The 16,114-nt window shown below is 59.7% G+C and overlaps 1 protein-coding gene across 2 annotated transcripts in view; it reads left to right on the top strand.

The window, feature by feature from the left end:
- The window catches only part of MID2 (midline 2), a 103,880-nt gene extending 88,107 nt beyond the window's left edge, over positions 1–15,773 (top strand). For both annotated transcript variants that reach the window (XM_054213828.1, XM_054213829.1), the window contains exons 8-10: positions 3,704–3,865; positions 10,846–11,053; positions 12,362–15,773. In XM_054213828.1, the coding sequence (XP_054069803.1) occupies positions 3,704–3,865; positions 10,846–11,053; positions 12,362–12,764 (773 nt within the window). In that variant the 3' untranslated portion in view covers positions 12,765–15,773. The remainder of the gene's footprint in view (positions 1–3,703; positions 3,866–10,845; positions 11,054–12,361) is intronic.
- Positions 15,774–16,114: the final 341 nt, after the last annotated feature.

The following is a 16,114-nucleotide window of genomic DNA, read 5'->3' as shown; positions in this document are numbered from 1 at the left end:
CTAAATGTCTATTGAATTTCATAGAATAGAATCATAGAATCGTCTGGGTTGGAAGGGACCTTTCAGATCATCGAGTCCAACCATCAACCCAACACCGCCAAGTCCCCCACTACCCCATGTCCCTCAGCACCATGTCTGCCCGGCCTTTAAATCCCTTCAGGGATGGCGATTTCCTCCCCACCACCCATGAGTTGATGGAAAGAGACTCAGACCCAGCTCTTTAGCACCGTGGCTTATCATTAGGGAGAGCTGGCAAACTGCAGGTTGAAAAAGCCGTGGCTGGAAACCGTGACCCGCCCTGTGCCCCTGGGGACAGACATGTCACATCTGCAGGAGCCATGTAGTCTTCCTCGTTGTCAGGAAGGTTTATCTGAAAAAGAAAGAGCTGGTTTAGTTGTCCTGGCAGCAAAGGGCGTTGTCCAAGTTTCCACAGAGGTGCAGAGAGAAGAGCCGTTCAGCCACAAAGCCAAGGACTGTTTGCCAGTCTCGGCAGCAGGGATTTATTCCTTCGGGTGCCCGGCGTGTCCTCGAGGCATCAGAAATATGTACGTGTTATGACTTCTGGTAACACTGCCTTTTTCCTAAAATTGGAGGGCGTTTGCGTTCTGGAGGAAAGTTAATTTATGGGCTGGGTTGTAGGAAAGAGTCCAGGGAAACTGCTTGTTTCATACAAGAAAAAAATATGGACGTTTTAGTGGGAGAACAAAACTATAGCTCCCAGTTTGTCCGTCCTGAAGCAGCGCTTTGGAAGAGCACAGCATCCCCACAGCATGGCTCCTGCAAAGAAAGTTTTATTCCTGGTTTCCCTTAGTAGTGCTTGCGGCTGTAGGGAGTGCTGACAAAACGCGCCCAGGGAGTTTCTGGGCCGCTGTGGGTTTATCTCCCTGGTCAGCAGGACACGGGTGCTGGAAGCGCGGTGTCACGGCACGGGAAGGCTGTTAAGTGCACTTTAAAATACGCAGGAAGCTGCCAGGGAAAGTTACCGCTTGCGCCTCTCAAAGCTGATAAAAGCCGCAGCCCCGGCCTTTGCCCTCCTGGAAAACGGGGGGTTTCTTTCCTGGCGCTCCGAGGTTGGCTGCGGGTACTCGGAGCTACAGCAGCTCCATTTCCCTGCTCGGTCCTCTCCTCCCCCAGCCTCAACGTGTCCTCTCCAGCGTTTTGCTCGTCTCCGAGAGCCTGGGCAAGCTCAGCAACCTCTTTGGCACCGTTCTTAGATGGCCATCAGCCTCCATCTGCCCTGTGCTTGCCAGCTGAGGGGAGTGGGCCGTGCTGGTGTCCCCGAGGTGTTCCGGTGGGCAGGGACGCCTGAAGGGCTTCGCACCGGCCCTGCGTAAGCCGGGCTGGCTTCGACCTTGGGTGGGTTTCTCGGGGCACTGACCGCCTCCAAGGGTGGAGCGTGCCCAGCTCTCGGGACGCTGCTCCCGTGCTTCCCCACCCTCGGCTGGAAGGAGTTTTTCCTTCTCTAACCAGGATTTCCCCCGCTGCCCTCAGGGAAGGGTCTGGCTCCCCCCTCTCCACCAATGCCAGTCTGGGCACGTGGCTTGGACTCCAGTCCACGGCGGGGCTGGGAGCGAGTCCCCTGCCCGCCTTCAGGGGCCTTCGGGGACTTTTGGGGGCTGTTTGGGTCCGGTGGGGCGGGGGGAAGCCGCAGGGGTGAGGAACAGCAAGGGCAGCTCTGGAAGGACGCCCGGAGAGGCACGTTAGGAGCATCCTCCTTGGCCATCCTCAGTAGCTCTTCACAGAAGGAGTAAAGAAATCATCGGTTAACATCTCAGAGGAGAAAATGAATAATAGATTGTCACTTGAAACAACACAGTCAGGTCTGGGTGCTGGGAGCGTTTGAGTCCTGGCTGAACTCGTGCATGAGGAGACACTGGAAATCGCGGGCTGGGGCTCACGGGGCCTGCGGAGGCTTCCCGGGAAAGGAAATACCTTTGCAAAGAGCACACAGTTGGCCTGTGCAAACCATCTCTTCACGCTCCCTTTAAAGCCAAGAGCTCGGCAGGAGTCGGACATTTTTATGGATGTTGAAAGCTGCAATAAAAAGGATTTTTTTAAGCTTTGGCAAGGATAGAAGCTCTCAGTCTTCAAGGCCAACCCCTTCTTGTTTTGGGAAAGAAACCTGCTTGGGAGGCCAAATCACTCTCAGACCGTCAGCCATCTCTCAGCCACCTTGTCCTTGGGGCTGAAGGATCCAAAGCTGGTCCTTGTCTGCAAGGAGACAGCACTTACCGGAGCTGGGCTGGAAGCCGTGTGCTCCCATGAAAGCAGCTCTGCCTCTGGGACGCAGTCGGTATCACATCTGTTTTATTTTCTACTTCAAATAGCATTGCTCTGCTCCCCTAGGCCACTTCCACGTGTATTTTAAACCAAAACCAGGCTGACAATGGCTGCAACCTGCCCTTGTCCTCGGGCTGAGCGAGCCACCGGAGGTAAATAAACACCCCGATGTCAGCCCTGAAAGAGGAGGTTGGAGCGTGTTCGGGCTCCTGCCTCCAGCCCTGCACGTGTGTGCTGGCGATGAGGCTCAGGCCCTGCTGCCGCCACCCCCGCCACGCAGCCCGCTCCTCGCGTGTCCCCTTGCCACCCGCTGGATCCCAGTAGCCTCCGGCTGCTGCTTCTGAGCCTCCTCCATTCCCTTCTTTCGGCTTAGAACAGCAGCCCCGTGTGGCGACAGCTGTCCCGAGCCCTTTTCCGGGAGCCCAGAGCTGCTGTGCCGGGCCCTGGGCTGTCCCCGGCCCCTGGTGCCTGCACTGGAGGTGGCTCCCGAAACCCGCATCATCCTTTCCCTGGTGCTGGCTGCCCCCGGGACCTGTGCCATCTGCGGGCCATTCCCCCCTTAGCCATGCTGTGCCATCTGCGGGCCATTCCCATCCCAGCCATGCCGGTGGCCGTCGTGGCATCTGTGGCACCCCTTGGTGCTGCCCTCCTGCCCCGGGCGCTGTGTCGTCCCACTGCAGATACAACACCATGGGCCAGGCCCTGCCACTCTGGCAGCCCCAGGGCCTTGTGCCTCCGAGGTCTTTGAGCTCTTAATTCCTTTCCATTTACAGAAAGAGTTTAGGCCCCTGAATGTTCTCCAAGCGTCCGGATCCCTCTCCCTTTGCTGGGGGCTGTAATTTTCTCTGAAGCGCTTTGCAGACCAGTCTGCACAGGGAGCAGGAGCGTCAGCACGCCTTGGACATGGATTATTGCCTTCCCCCGGAGCACTGTGTGCAGGGCAGGGGCAGGATTAGGGCGCAGACGTGTCTGTCCTTCCACCGGTGTTGTGTATTGCAGCGCCCGGAGCAGCAGGGAGGGTGTCCCATAGGAGCAGAGAAACGAGGGAGGGTGACAGCGGCATCGCCGGCAGCTGCCTGTGCCGTCTGTGCCGTCTGCCCTAGCTGGGAGATGCCGCCGGTGGAATTCCCCTTTCTCTGCGCCCTTTCCCCATCACTTCCCACAGCGGCATCTTGAGATGCCAGCACCCCAGCCCCGACTTGTGCCTTGCCGAGCATTGCCTTCGCGTGAGAGTAAAGAAAGCTCTTTGAGTTGCTGGGGTTCATCGTCTGTGGAAATTCTCCTGCAGGTGCTCTTAACTCACAGGCAGGCGGTAAATCAGCCTGCGGGACGCGTGGTCGGTGAGCTCTGTGTGAGCAGCACGTGCTCTTTGTGTTCTGTCCCTTCCTCTGAATAAATCTGTCCCCCCTCTCCTGTCCCACAGGTCTCTACAACTCCATGGACAGCTGGATGATCGTCCCCAACATCAAGCAGAACCACTACACCGTCCACGGGCTCCAGAGCGGCACCCGCTACATCTTCCTCGTCAAGGCCATAAACCAGGCGGGCAGCCGGAACAGCGAGCCCGCCCGGCTCAAGACCAACAGTAGGTGCCCGCTGCTCACCGCGCGCTGATGGAGGGGGGAGAGCAGCTTCGTGGGCGCTCGGGTCTGGGGGGGTACGGCTGAGCCGCTCCCCGCGAGCCCACAGCTGCTGGCAGCGTGATGGAGACCCCCGGGTGGTTTAAATTATTTAACGTGCCCGTCTTACTCGGTGTCTCAGCTCCTTCCCCGCCTCCAGGGATGGTCTCCTGCCGCCACGCACCATGCCTGGGGCTCCCGTCAGCTCTCTGCTCCCCTCGGTGCCCGTCCCTGCGGGTCCCTGGGATGGCTGGGATTTTAGGAGATGGCGAAGATCCATCTTTCTGGTCGATTTACATCACTGGGCTTTTTGAGACCAGTGCGTGGAGTCCCGGGGCAATTGTGTGCTTGTGCCTGGCTTTGCCCACAGAGGGCTGCGGGCCTGGGGGGACCATAAGGAGCAAAGGTGTCTGTGTGGTGGTGATGGGCTCTGCAGCCACGCGCAGAGCAGAGAGGAGCTCGCGCTTCCCATTGCCCCAGGGATGGCCAAGGGGGGTTAAATGTGTTTCGGGAAATCAAAGTGAGAGTCCATCAAAAACCAGAGGGCAGCAGAGCCGACCTGGTCCTGGCAAGGAGGGAGGTTCTGGGTTTGCAGTGGGAGTGGGGAAGCCTTTTCCCCTCGAAGGGCAGCAAACACCGCGGGGCCGTTGGACACACTGCCGGGGGGACGTCAACGGGGAGACAGAGTGAAATGTTAAGGGAGAAAATCAGTCGTCTCTCAGGGTTCTGCCCGCAGCTGCCAGCTCCATGGCCGTGTCTCTGCGTCTCTCCGAGGCCATCCCTGCCCGTCCCCGCGAGCCCAGCCCTCCCTTCTCCTTCCTCTCCCGACGCCGCAGTCGCTCCTGCCTTGACGAGGCTTTCAAGGTGATTTATCGCCCCCACCTCCCCGTTTTCTTTGTGCGGCTCTAAACCAAATGAGATTACATACGGGCGGTGTAGCAGTGGGGCTGGCGGGGAGCTGCCGAGAAACAAACTCCAATCCAATTCTGCCTTGTTTATTAAAAACACGTCCCTCCTGCGGTTGCTGTTTTTAAGTGCTTCCCCGTGCTCCAGAGACGCGGGAGCCCAGGGCGCTGGCGTGGCACGGGGGGAGCGAGGGCGCTCGCCTGCGGCTGCAGCTCCCATGGGACAGGGATTACTCTCATATTCTCAATGGAGCGTCCGCCATCAGCGCCGCCGGCACGCCGCTGGGGGCTCCTCCCTGGGGATGAACTCGTTGAGTAGTGGAAATTAGAGCCCAAGTGGGTTTTGACCTCCCCCTGTTGCAGGGCTGTGCCTGCAGCAGCTCCCTGCACACCTCAGGTCTCACACTGCACAAACCACGGCGTGTGACGGCAGTTCTGCCTGGGCCGGGACCTCCTTTCCCAGGAGCCAGTGACCAAGGAGCCCATCCCGGTGTCCCTGCTCGGGCGGTGGGAGGGAGAGGGACATGGCGTCCCATGGGCACGCGTTCCTCTTGGCCACTGTCTCAGCACACATCTGCAGCCCATGGAAAGCATTTAGGGAAATTTCTGAATGTTCGATTTAGCAATATATGTGTATATAATGTATATTTCTATATGTTCTTTCCATGGCCAGCCTCGCTGTCCGAGGGCTCCTTTGGGGTGTTCATGCTCCTGGGTGGGGGGTGCCGGCTGAGGTGCTGCTGCATCATGCTGCTCCCCCAGCGCGTCCTCGCGGCCCCTTCTCCTGCCTGTTTGTCCCTACGTGCCGACAGGGCTTTCTCCTTCTCCGGTGGGCGATCAGAACATGGCACACGCCTTTCCGCTGCTGTAACCTTGGTGGAAATGTCAGCAGCTCGAGAAGGAGATGGGCCAATTAACATATTTCACAGCCCTCTTTCTTCAAAGAAGTGATGTTTGGAGAGGTTCCTTCATCGCCAGCAGGTCAGTGTCAGGACACGTATCAATTTCTGCGGCGTCAGTGCTGTCAGTGCTGGCACTAAATCTGTGCTCCCGGACTGCCCCAGGGGAAGAGCTTGGGAGAATAGTTTTGGTTTAGCGACAGAGAGAAACCTCCCTTTGCTGAGTCTGGGCCTCAGTGGGTCTTATTTATTTGCGAGTGTCCAAAAGTGGATAAAAGTGCCAGAATACAGGGACAGCCCCAGCTCTGGTAGTAAATAAAGTGCAGCGAAGGTGGTTTTTATGGTCCTTGCCTTGACCGTCGCAGACCGGGCTTATTCTCACTCATGGTTCTGTCTCTTCCTGATTTGTGCATCTCTCGTGAGACCTCCTGGGTTGTACGGGGTGTCTCACACCCGCCGCCGGATCTATCGGGGGGTGCTGCAGCACAGCGTTGCCGCCTGAGCGATGGTCTCCGAGGGCCCTGGTAACGTCAGGACCGGGTGTGTGCAGATGCTTTCTAAGGAGCAGGATGGTCCCTCAGCAGGCAGCCCAGCAGGACGTCTGTTGGAAGATTCATAGATTTAGATGGATTTATTGCTTTCCTGCGACTCGACAAGTCAGCGGTTCTGCAGCTTTGCTTCCTTGAGGTGATGTCTGATGGGAGGACAGTAGTCACTGCTGGGAAGCATGCTCTGGGAGGCGTCCCGTGCCCCACAGCCTTCTCCAGCTCGTCTCCTTCTGACCGCGGGGCAGCTGCCGGGGGGCTTATGGACCAGGCTGATGGTGCAGCTACAGGACCACAGGGCCAGCAGGTTTTGTACCTGGGAACTTCTGCATATGAGGCGCAGGTGGCATCTGAGATGGCTGGTCAGGGTAGGGACGTTGCTACTGCGGGCAGAGAGGAAGAAGAGAAAAGCAAGAAGGGCTGGCGGTGTGTCACTGCGGCCGGGTTTGCTCCTCTGCTGTGTGTGGTGGACATCTGCAACCAAGGACAGAGAGCATTCCTTGAGAGCAGGAGTGCGTTTCCATCCCTGCCTTTCCCTCAGCAGCGTGCTTCCAGCCAAATGCGGTCACCGTCCGTCTGCCCTGTCCCCTTGTCCTCGCAGGGCGCACGGGGAGCTGCCGCACCGTGCCGCCCGGCGGAGGGGTTTGCTGTTTGCTGCTCCTCATCCCGTCGGCTGGACTTGGAGGTTGTCTCTTGTGCCCGGGGGATCTCGGTCCAGTTGTTTCTGTAGCTCTCATGTAGACCAACAGGCAGCCCCGTCTTGGCTGTCCCTCTGGGTGGCTTTTGTGACAGGCCGGAGCTGGCACGGCTAGCAGGACCTGCTGAGCTTCACCAGAACTGATTCCTTCCATGAAGCAAGAAGAAAAGAAAATCTGACAGTGTATCTGCCCCATTAACAGCCCTCGTCTTGCAGACAAATTACTGCCGAGGTAGACAGAAAAGTACCCATTCCTGTCTGCTCCCAGGGTGCGGGAGCCTCGTGTGCTCCTGCCTCTGCGCCGCCCTCCCCCAGGCACCGGCAGCCAGGGGCGGATGGGGGCGTCCAGAGCCGGAGCGTCTGCTCGTCTCGGGGGTGGCAGGAGCCCGCTGAGGTCCGGGGAGCTGGGCAGACACCGGGAGTCCCGCAGACGAGGGGTGCGGGTCCCAGCAGCCAGCACCTCCCCCCTGCCCATCGCCGTTCCCGGCACACGCTCACCTGCCTAATTAACCTTCAGCATTTTCCCAGCGGCACCGTCACTGCCCCCTCCTCCCTCTTTGCTCCCGCATAGCCAAGGCCAGCCAGGATTTCCTCTGCTCCAACACTGCACGCTCGGGACGTCGCAGGGAAGGGAAGCGCAATTAAGCTGATAAACACCCTGGCGGGTGCAGCTTGCCATGTCCAGCCCTGCAGCTGGCCCGGTTCCCACGTCTCGCAAGCCCCGTGCAGGGATGAACCAGCAAAAGGCTGTAGGGAATATTCCAGCAAGCTGCATTTGCGAGATAGAAGTTATCTGAGTGACCGGCCCAGGATGGTTCTGTTAATGAAAACTGATGGGAGGAACCGCCGTAACTCGCCCACTGCCAGGCCGGGCTGGGGGGGCTGGAGAGGTGCAGAAACCCGGCAGCAAAGGGGAAGGTGCGGGAGGCTTTGGGCAGGGAGTGCGTGACGGCTGCTCTGCCCACGCTCTGTCTCGTGCCGCCGAACCCCCCCAGGGACATTGCAGAGCAGCAATGGGGGGAGCCTGGCTGGCACTCCAGCATCTCCGTCCCACCCAGCAGCACACAGCAATTCTTCCCTCTTGCTTTGCCTTCCCTTGCCCGTGCAAGCCGCAGTGCTCTCCTCTCCCTTCTCCTCTGGTCTGTGCTGCCCGCACGCTGCGGGGGCTGCTGTGTGCTGGCAGCATCCCCCTGCCGTGGGGCAGCCCCCTTGCCTGGCTGGGCTCCTCCGCTGCCCCCCAAGTCAGGGCACCTCTGCTTCTCCAGCCATGCCGTCCCCAGGCCAGGAATCCTCCGGCATCCTCCCGTCACCTGCCTCGTGCAGCACAGCATCATCGGGGGTGTGTGGTGCAGGCAGCTGCGAAGGCAGCTGGGATGACGGGCTGGGGATCGGGACCATTGGGAGGCCGTGAAATCCTCGTTGTTTCCCAGCGCCAGGGTGGTATTTTGGGAAGGGGTCAGATGAGAGCGTCCTCTGAAATGCCCTCTGTCCCCAGCGAGATTTTGCAGCCCAGCCTGCGGGCTTTTAACGCCCGTCTTGCCCATCGCAGCACACCGTCCGCAGATGGTACCCGCGCCCCTGGGCCAGGATGTGCCAGCACAAACCAGCGACAAGGGCTGGATTCCAGTTGCTCACACTGACCTTAAAAAGGGGTCGTCTTCGTGGAAAGGGCTGTGACTGTCTCTCTGCTGACGGAGCCGAGTATTTTTATACCCCACTTCCTCAGAGCTTGTCTCCTCGCATTACGACCAGAAAAAGATAGCTACAGAAATATTAAAATAGCTGGAGGAAAGGGGCGGGGGTCACTCCCAATTTGCAGCTTTGCTTTCAGGCCTCTCAACTCAATTATCGAGCAAATTGGGCTCCGAGGAACACCAACACGTGCTACCACCGGGTCTCAGAGAGCGGCGCGGGTGAGCTGCGGCGGGGGGTTAAGCTCTCCGGCCGTGCCGGAGCTGATGCTGCGGCAGTTCCCGGCCCCGGTTGGAAACCACAGCACGGCAGAGCCCGGCGGCACTTCTCCTCGCCCAGCCCCGGCGTCCGTAGGAGAGCACAGCTCTGTGCAGCGCAGGGGCTGCCGGCAGCTCCTTCCCTCCAGCCAGGTACCAAAGCCTGGTTTTTAACTTGCAAGCACTTATTTAAGGTGTTTTGCTGCAGCTGCCCCTTCAGTTTGCTTTGTGCTGAGGTGGACAAAACCCTATAGAAATCCTTTCTGGTCCCTCTGTGCTGTTTACTGTATCTTGCGGGAAAACTCACAGCAACAAAAACCCACCAGAACTCAATTTGCTTCTTTACAACACCTTGGGGTCTTGGCTGGGCATCACCTGGGCATCGCTGGCAGAGCTTCCCCCGAGCAGCCCCAGCAGAAGGTGCACCCAGCCCCCCGACCCTCCAGGCGGAATAAGTCCGTGTTTGCAAGTATTTTCCTGACCCCGTCCCCACCCGTGTCCCTGCTCGCACAGGGAGCCGGTGAGGGTTAGTTGGGCGGCGAGGCTGCGTGGCACCAAAAATTGGAGCCTTCCAGGGAAATCCTTAGCGCTCAGCTTAGCTGGCAGCTGGTGCCCGAAAGAGAGGGGTTATTGGGGGGGGGGGGCAGATGCTCCCTGCCCTTGCAGATCTTCAGGAGGGCTCTATCAAAGCCAGCAGGACAGCCAGCCTGTGTCAGTTAGGAAGCAGCTTGGCTTTCTGCGTGCTGGTAATGTTACAAAGGAATTGCAGTTGGGTTTCAAGCCAGCATTAAGGATCTGCAAAATCCATCAAACCCGGTTCTGTTAATTGCGGAGGAAGCCCCGGGGCGTGCGCTCGCTGGCTGGCCCCATGCTCACACCTCCCTCCAGCCTCCCCGAAACACCGGCTGGACCCGACGACTTGCATTTGCTTCCACCGCCGTGTGCCCGGCCCAGACTGTCTTCTCCAAGCGCTGAGACCTTGTTTGGCAGTGGAGAAGCGCTGGAAAACCTCGGGCGTGCTTCCCACAACATGTAATAGCTGCCTGTGGGCGACGGGGAGCAGTCTGCTCGGCTGCTGATGGGGATGCGGGGACGCGCTCGGTGCTGCAGCGCTGCTTCTGTGATTCAGAGCTGTTAAACCAGCACTTAAGGGGCTGTTCTCCCTTCCCTGCGCTCATATAACTCTCATCACAGCTAATAGAGTATGGATCCGTTCAGGAATTCAGGCTACATGCCCTGCCTGGGTTTGGTTTGTGTGCATCTCCATGGCGTCTTCAGTGTCATTTCCATCACCTGGAGACATTCCCCTGTTTCTGCCACATTTTGCATCATAAACAGAGGGCGAGAGGGAGCTGCTCTCATGGGGAATGAGGCATCCGAAGGGGGTAATGCACAATGAGGAGACCCCGGGGGTTCCCCAGCCGGGATGACCCAGCCCCTGACGCGCCGTGCTGCCCAGCCCGGCCGTGCTGGGGTCCGCATCCTGCCGGGGGGCAGAGCCCACTCTCCTCTGGCATTTATCTCTGCATTTTTGAGTTTCGCCTCCTTTCCTCTGTTTGGTCCAGGAACGTGGGTGATTCCCGCGCTGGGGAATGAGCCCAGGGTGCGGGTGCTGCTCTGGCCCCTGCTCCCCGCTGACGGGGTGGTGGGTGCCCCCCAGGCACTGGCAGCGGTGACTGCTTCCTCCTTCCAGCGGGACTGGGGAAGCCGCTGCACAGACAGGGCACGGGAGCAGCCCAGGGGCTGATGGCGTACGGATCAGCCCGTGACAGTAGATGTACAAGGCACGGGGATGTGCCTCAGTGTCCTGCTGGGCATCTGTAATCCAGTGTCCCTGGCTGGTGAGGGAGTCTTTGGCTCACGGAGGATGTCCAGAGAGCCTGGGGCAGACATTTCCTACACAATGATGGTAACAAACATAAATCCTAACCCGCGTGTCCTGTTCTAACAGGTCAGCCTTTTAAGCTCGACCCCAAGATGGCTCACAAGAAGTTGAAGATCTCCAACGACGGGCTGCAGATGGAGAAGGACGAGAGCTCCTTGAAGAAGAGCCACACGCCCGAGAGGTTCAGTGGGACAGGCTGCTACGGCGCGGCGGGCAACGTCTTCATCGACAGCGGCTGCCACTACTGGGAGGTGGTGGTGGGATCCTCGACCTGGTAGGCAGCACCTTTGTCTTCCCTCTCTCTCCTAGAAGCCCTCCAATTTCCCCAAAGATGTTGTGGGACACGCCAGGGTCAAGGGCCAGGGTTTTGGCAGAGCTGCTCATGGGCGGGGAGGTGGTCGAGACCTTAAATCTGGGTGTCTGGGGCTTTCAAGAGGTTTAGGAGTTTCTCTTCTCTGCGAGAAGCTTTTGGGTCCAATCCAGTCAGGCTGCAAGGTGAAGCTTCCCCTCACCTGCTGATGCCTGCCAGGGCTCAAATGTCACCCCAGCGGCAGGGCAGAGGTGCCAGGGAGCTTTAAACCTGCTGGTTTTCCCGTGCACGGTGTCCCCCCCCGTGCCCTCTTGTGCGAGGTCCCACTGAGCTGGGCCAGACGTGGCTGTGAAGCCTGAGCTGGAAGGCTACGCCGAGGGGGACCGTGGCTAAGTGAGGAGACGGGGATGTCTCCAGGGGAGGTTTGCAAAGGCCTGGCGAGCTACTGAAATACCCTTGTGAGGGTCGGCAGCTTGGGGGGAGCCTGTCCCCCGCCTGCTTCACTCTGTGTCACCCTGTATTCATACCCCAACATTCCAGGCTGGCAGGAGAAACCATCCCAAGCGTGGGTCGCCCTGCTCGTAGGGACATACATGTCTGCCCTGTGGTGGCAGAGGGACAGCGGGGCAAAGCAGAGGGTGATGCTTCACTCTCCGCTTGCCCTCCCTCACCCTGTGCTGCTGCCGGCTGGCTCTGCCTCGGGAGCTGCTGCCTTCATTGCCACGAGCTGCTTCTCTTCAGGGAGGGCGAGTCCATGTCTCCCTCCCACCGGCAGGAACGCAGAGCTTTGTCCCCACCTTGGGCCACCCTGGCATCTGCTGAAGGCCACCAGGCTCGGTGGAGCGCCAGGAGCAGTCACAGCCCAGGACGCAGCGGCTCCTCTGCCGGGATTGCTCTCAGCAGAGGCTTCGTGGCTGTTCCCTGGTCCAGGCTCCACGGGTGGAGGCTGCCAGAGCAGGAGGTGAGAGCCAGGCCTCCCTGTGCTCCGTGGGAGACGGAGGCAGCATTCCATGGGGCTCGAATGGAGGGTTCCTGCTGGAAGTGCCCAGCTGTGTCACCTCTGCCTCTTGCCCTGTGGGGCAGCGGGAGGTTGTGTGGGGAGGGAGTGATGCTTTTCCCCAGCTGAGCCTCTGCAAGTGGCTCACGTAAAGCTGCTGCCGTGCTGCTTCCGCACTCAGGGGGACTTTCAAAGCACGGGGTGCCCGCAGCCGTGGGGCTGGGCTTTGTCTGTGCCAAGGCTGGAGGTCACTGAGCGGAGCTTCTCTTCTGCAGGTACGCCATCGGCGTGGCTTACAAGTCGGCCCCCAAGAACGAGTGGATTGGGAAGAACTCCTCCTCTTGGGTCTTCTCCCGCTGCAACAACAACTTTGTGGTGAGGCACAACAACAAGGAGATGCTGGTAGAGGTCCACCCGCAGATGAAGCGCCTCGGCGTCCTCCTGGATTACGACAACAATGCGCTCTCCTTCTACGACCCAGCCAACTCCCTCCACCTCCACACCTTCGAAGTCTCCTTCATCCTACCGGTGTGTCCCACCTTCACCATCTGGAACAAATCCTTGATGATCCTCTCGGGTCTGCCCGCCCCGGACTTCATAGATTACCCAGAGCAGCAGGAGTGTAACTGCAGGCCCCAGGAGTCCCCGTATGTATCAGGGATGAAAGCCTGTCACTAGGCTGCCCTCGCCCTGCCGTGCCCCGTGGGGGCACCAGCCATGCTGGCAGGTGTCGGAGTCGGCCACCGGGAGCCTACAGAGCCGAGCCCGAAGCCACCCCGCAGCCGTAACGCTCCAACCAGCGAGCACCTTCCCACACACAGCTCAGTTATTTTTTTTAAGGGGAGAGAGGAGGAACCTCTAACCACGGCTGAGAATAAACTCCTGCTGGCGAGCTCCGCTTGTGTGCGAGTGCGGCTTGTGCAACTCCTTGCTGGTGTGCTCCCATCTCTCCCGAAGCAGGTTGTCCCTGGATGGTTCTGTCTTCCCCTGGGGGCTGGAAAGGCTGGGGCGGGTTTTCAGGTGACCTTCTGAGGCGCTGCTGTGGTCAGGGGACGTGTCGCGCATCCCCATGAGGCGCAGGTGGCAGCAGGAGGGGTTGGCTTTCTGGAGCCCATTGGTAGCTTGTCTGGAGAGCCAGGTGGGACCCGAGCATTGCTTCCTGGGGAGGGCGCTCGCTTTGGCTGAAGTTCAGCAGCTTCTCTGATGCAGCAGATAATCGCATGGACCCCTTGCACTTGGCGAGCGCTGGCGGTGGTTGTGTGGTGGGTGATGGTTGTGCGGTGGGTGGTGGTTGGGTGGATGGTCTGTGAGAGCGCAGGCGGTGCTGAGAAGGCTGGTGTCACTGCCTGTCCCAGCCGTGTGCCGCTGCTGGCCGTGTTCCCTCTGCTCGGCGGGGGTTGCAGTCCCACCATGGAGGGCAGCCAGCCGCAGACCCTGACCCACTGCGTCTCCTGACCCCACCGTGTCTCCTGCTTCAGGAGCTCACCAGGAGTCTGGGAGCCCCCCATCCTTCAGGACCAAGCCAAGGAGCGTCTCGCCCCTGGCCCAGAGGTTGGCAGATGCTCCTGCCCAAGGCAGGGTCCAGCCGGCTGTGCCCCACCACGTGCGGCTCTGTGTAGGCCTCCATTAGTTCCATGCCTGGTGTCCCTGCAGAAAAAGCATGTCTTCCCATGCTGAGCAGATGATCAAGTCCTGCCCAAAGACTCATCTCTGTGCTTTATGACCCCGAATCTCAATTTGTGACCCCAAATCTTGGCTCTTGGTTTCTTCTCCCCCACGGTGGTGTGAGCGTGGAGCCGTCTTGTTTGCTCTGTGGCAAAGGACTGACTTCATCCCAGGGGCTCCAGCCCCTGATTACTGGGAGCTCTTTGGCTGCCACCAGTGCTCCCAGTAAACACGAGCACCAAGTCCCCCGGCCAAGCTTCAGTTTCCACATTTGCTTAAGAGCCAGGAGGAGCCAGGCCAGGCACATCGGTCCCTGTGTCACAAGGAGCAAAGACCCAGTGCGGGCACCTGCAGCCAGGGTCAGTGGCATAATTCGGGGCAGGTGGGCACGTGGACATCCACGTCGCACCCGTGGCTGGTGGCACGGCGTGGCGGGGGTGCCGGGGGCAGCGAGGGGGTCAGGCAGCACGGTGGCCAGGACAGGTTGGTGCTGAGCTTTGGTCCATGGTGTTTGAAGCCCCCTGTTTCTCCCCTGGCTGTGGTGCTGTCAGATGCCTCGGTGGCATTGCACAGGGACCATCGGGCTGAGACCTCCTCGCTCTGCAGCCTTTTCCTTCCTTTTTTTGGACCTTGCTGATAGGGAACTACCTCAAAGCCCAGCAGCCTCAGAGGGGCAGGTGATTCAGAGGGGGTGACAGCACGGCGAGGCTTGTCCCACAAGGGCTGTGGGAGAGGCTGGTTGGGCTCGGCTGGAGGCAGTTGGCCCTGTCCAAAAGTGGGTGCTCCCCACCAGAGACCCAGCCTGGAGGACACTCGTCATTGTGTCTGGCAGTGGCAGCTGCCAGCGATAGCTTTGTCCAGGGAGAGCGTGTATAAAAGGACCCTGTTGCTCAGCACAGCGTCCCTCCGCTTTGCCTGGGTGGCATTTTCGGTGGCTGGCTGCCTGACGCTGCGGGAAGGGAGGCGGGTGTCACCCGCGGGGAAGGGATCTGCCACCTGCGCTGCCAGGCCGAGGGGGATTTGCCTCGGACCCCGGCTGCTTTCCCGGGAGCGTGGCAGGGGCTTGTGGCACATCCCTCCTGAGGGACAGAGCGGGTTTATTTGCTGCTTCTGGCCCCAGTGAGTGGGAGCGCCGGGTGGGGATGCAGCAGGGTCGCGTCCGCCATTCCCCACAGCTAAGCACACAAACACAGCTCATTTTAAGAGGCTAAGCTGCCCTTTTTTTAGTTGGATGTTTTTTCAAAGCCGCATGAGGCTATCGTGAAAGTGTTTTCCCCGTGTGCCGGTCCCAGCCGGGGCTGCTCGTAATGTGTCGGCCTCAAACGAATGCCCAAGCACTGGAGATGGATTGTAGGGTTCGCAATCCAGGTGCCGAGCTTTCTGCCGGCGCCGCCACCGCTTTGCCTGACTCATTTTCAGAGGACTCGGCACACCCGTTAACTCAGAGCACACGAGCCATTAACGTGACATTTGCACCTGATGAAATTGCACTAATCGCGGTGGGATCCCCCTCCCGCCGCACGCGGCCCGGGCCCGGCCGGGCAGGGGAGGAAGCGGGGAGCCCCCCGCGGGCCGTGCTAGGGGGGGAGCCCCATTTTCGTCTCCTGGCGTCGGCAAAGCCCCCCGAGGTTGGGAGGAGCGGCGCCCCCCACAGCCCACCGCCCCTGCCATTGACGCTCCCTGCAGCCCTCGCCCCCGGCCCGCGAGCGAGCGAGCGATCCCATTGGTTGTACCCGCCTGGCGTATGATGACACAGCGGCAGCTCCAGCCAATCCGCGCCCTGCAGGCCCTGCGGCCCCGGGGGATGAATGGGCGCGTTTCCCACGGGGCAGCACGCGGGGGCGGGGGCTGCTGCCGGCTCCCTTGTATAGAGCGGGGCGCGGTGGGTCCCGGCCGCCCGCGGGCCCTCGCACGCTCCTCTTCCACCCGTGACATGTTTGTTCCCGCTTGGTTTGGGGGAGGGTTGTTCTTCCTGTTATGTTTTTTCCCTTTTTTGTTGGGTTTTTTTTTTTGCAACTTCTTTGTTAATGTGTATATATATATATATAAAAAAATATAATATAATATAATATATATACGTTACTGGATGTGTGTGTGTGTGGCAGAGATTGTGCAGTGTGTGACGTCCTTGGCCATCACGGTTGGCGTTCTCCAAACCTCTGACGAAACGCAGACCCTGAACCTCAGGGTTACCAAGTCACGGGTGCAGCAGTAAATGAACAACACAACAGAAAAGGCCTTTACTTGAGGTAACGCAGGGTGGGGACAAGCAGCCAGCCCAGCTGGGTCCTGGCAAAGCCCCTGGGAGCACAGCAGGCCCGTGGGGCAGCTCAGCAGGAGGCAGTGGGAGGGGGTTCCTCTTC

This window comes from Rissa tridactyla, chromosome 9, assembly GCF_028500815.1.
Source record: "Rissa tridactyla isolate bRisTri1 chromosome 9, bRisTri1.patW.cur.20221130, whole genome shotgun sequence".
Lineage (NCBI taxonomy): Eukaryota > Metazoa > Chordata > Aves > Charadriiformes > Laridae > Rissa > Rissa tridactyla.
This window is presented reverse-complemented; position numbering and strand designations above follow the sequence as displayed.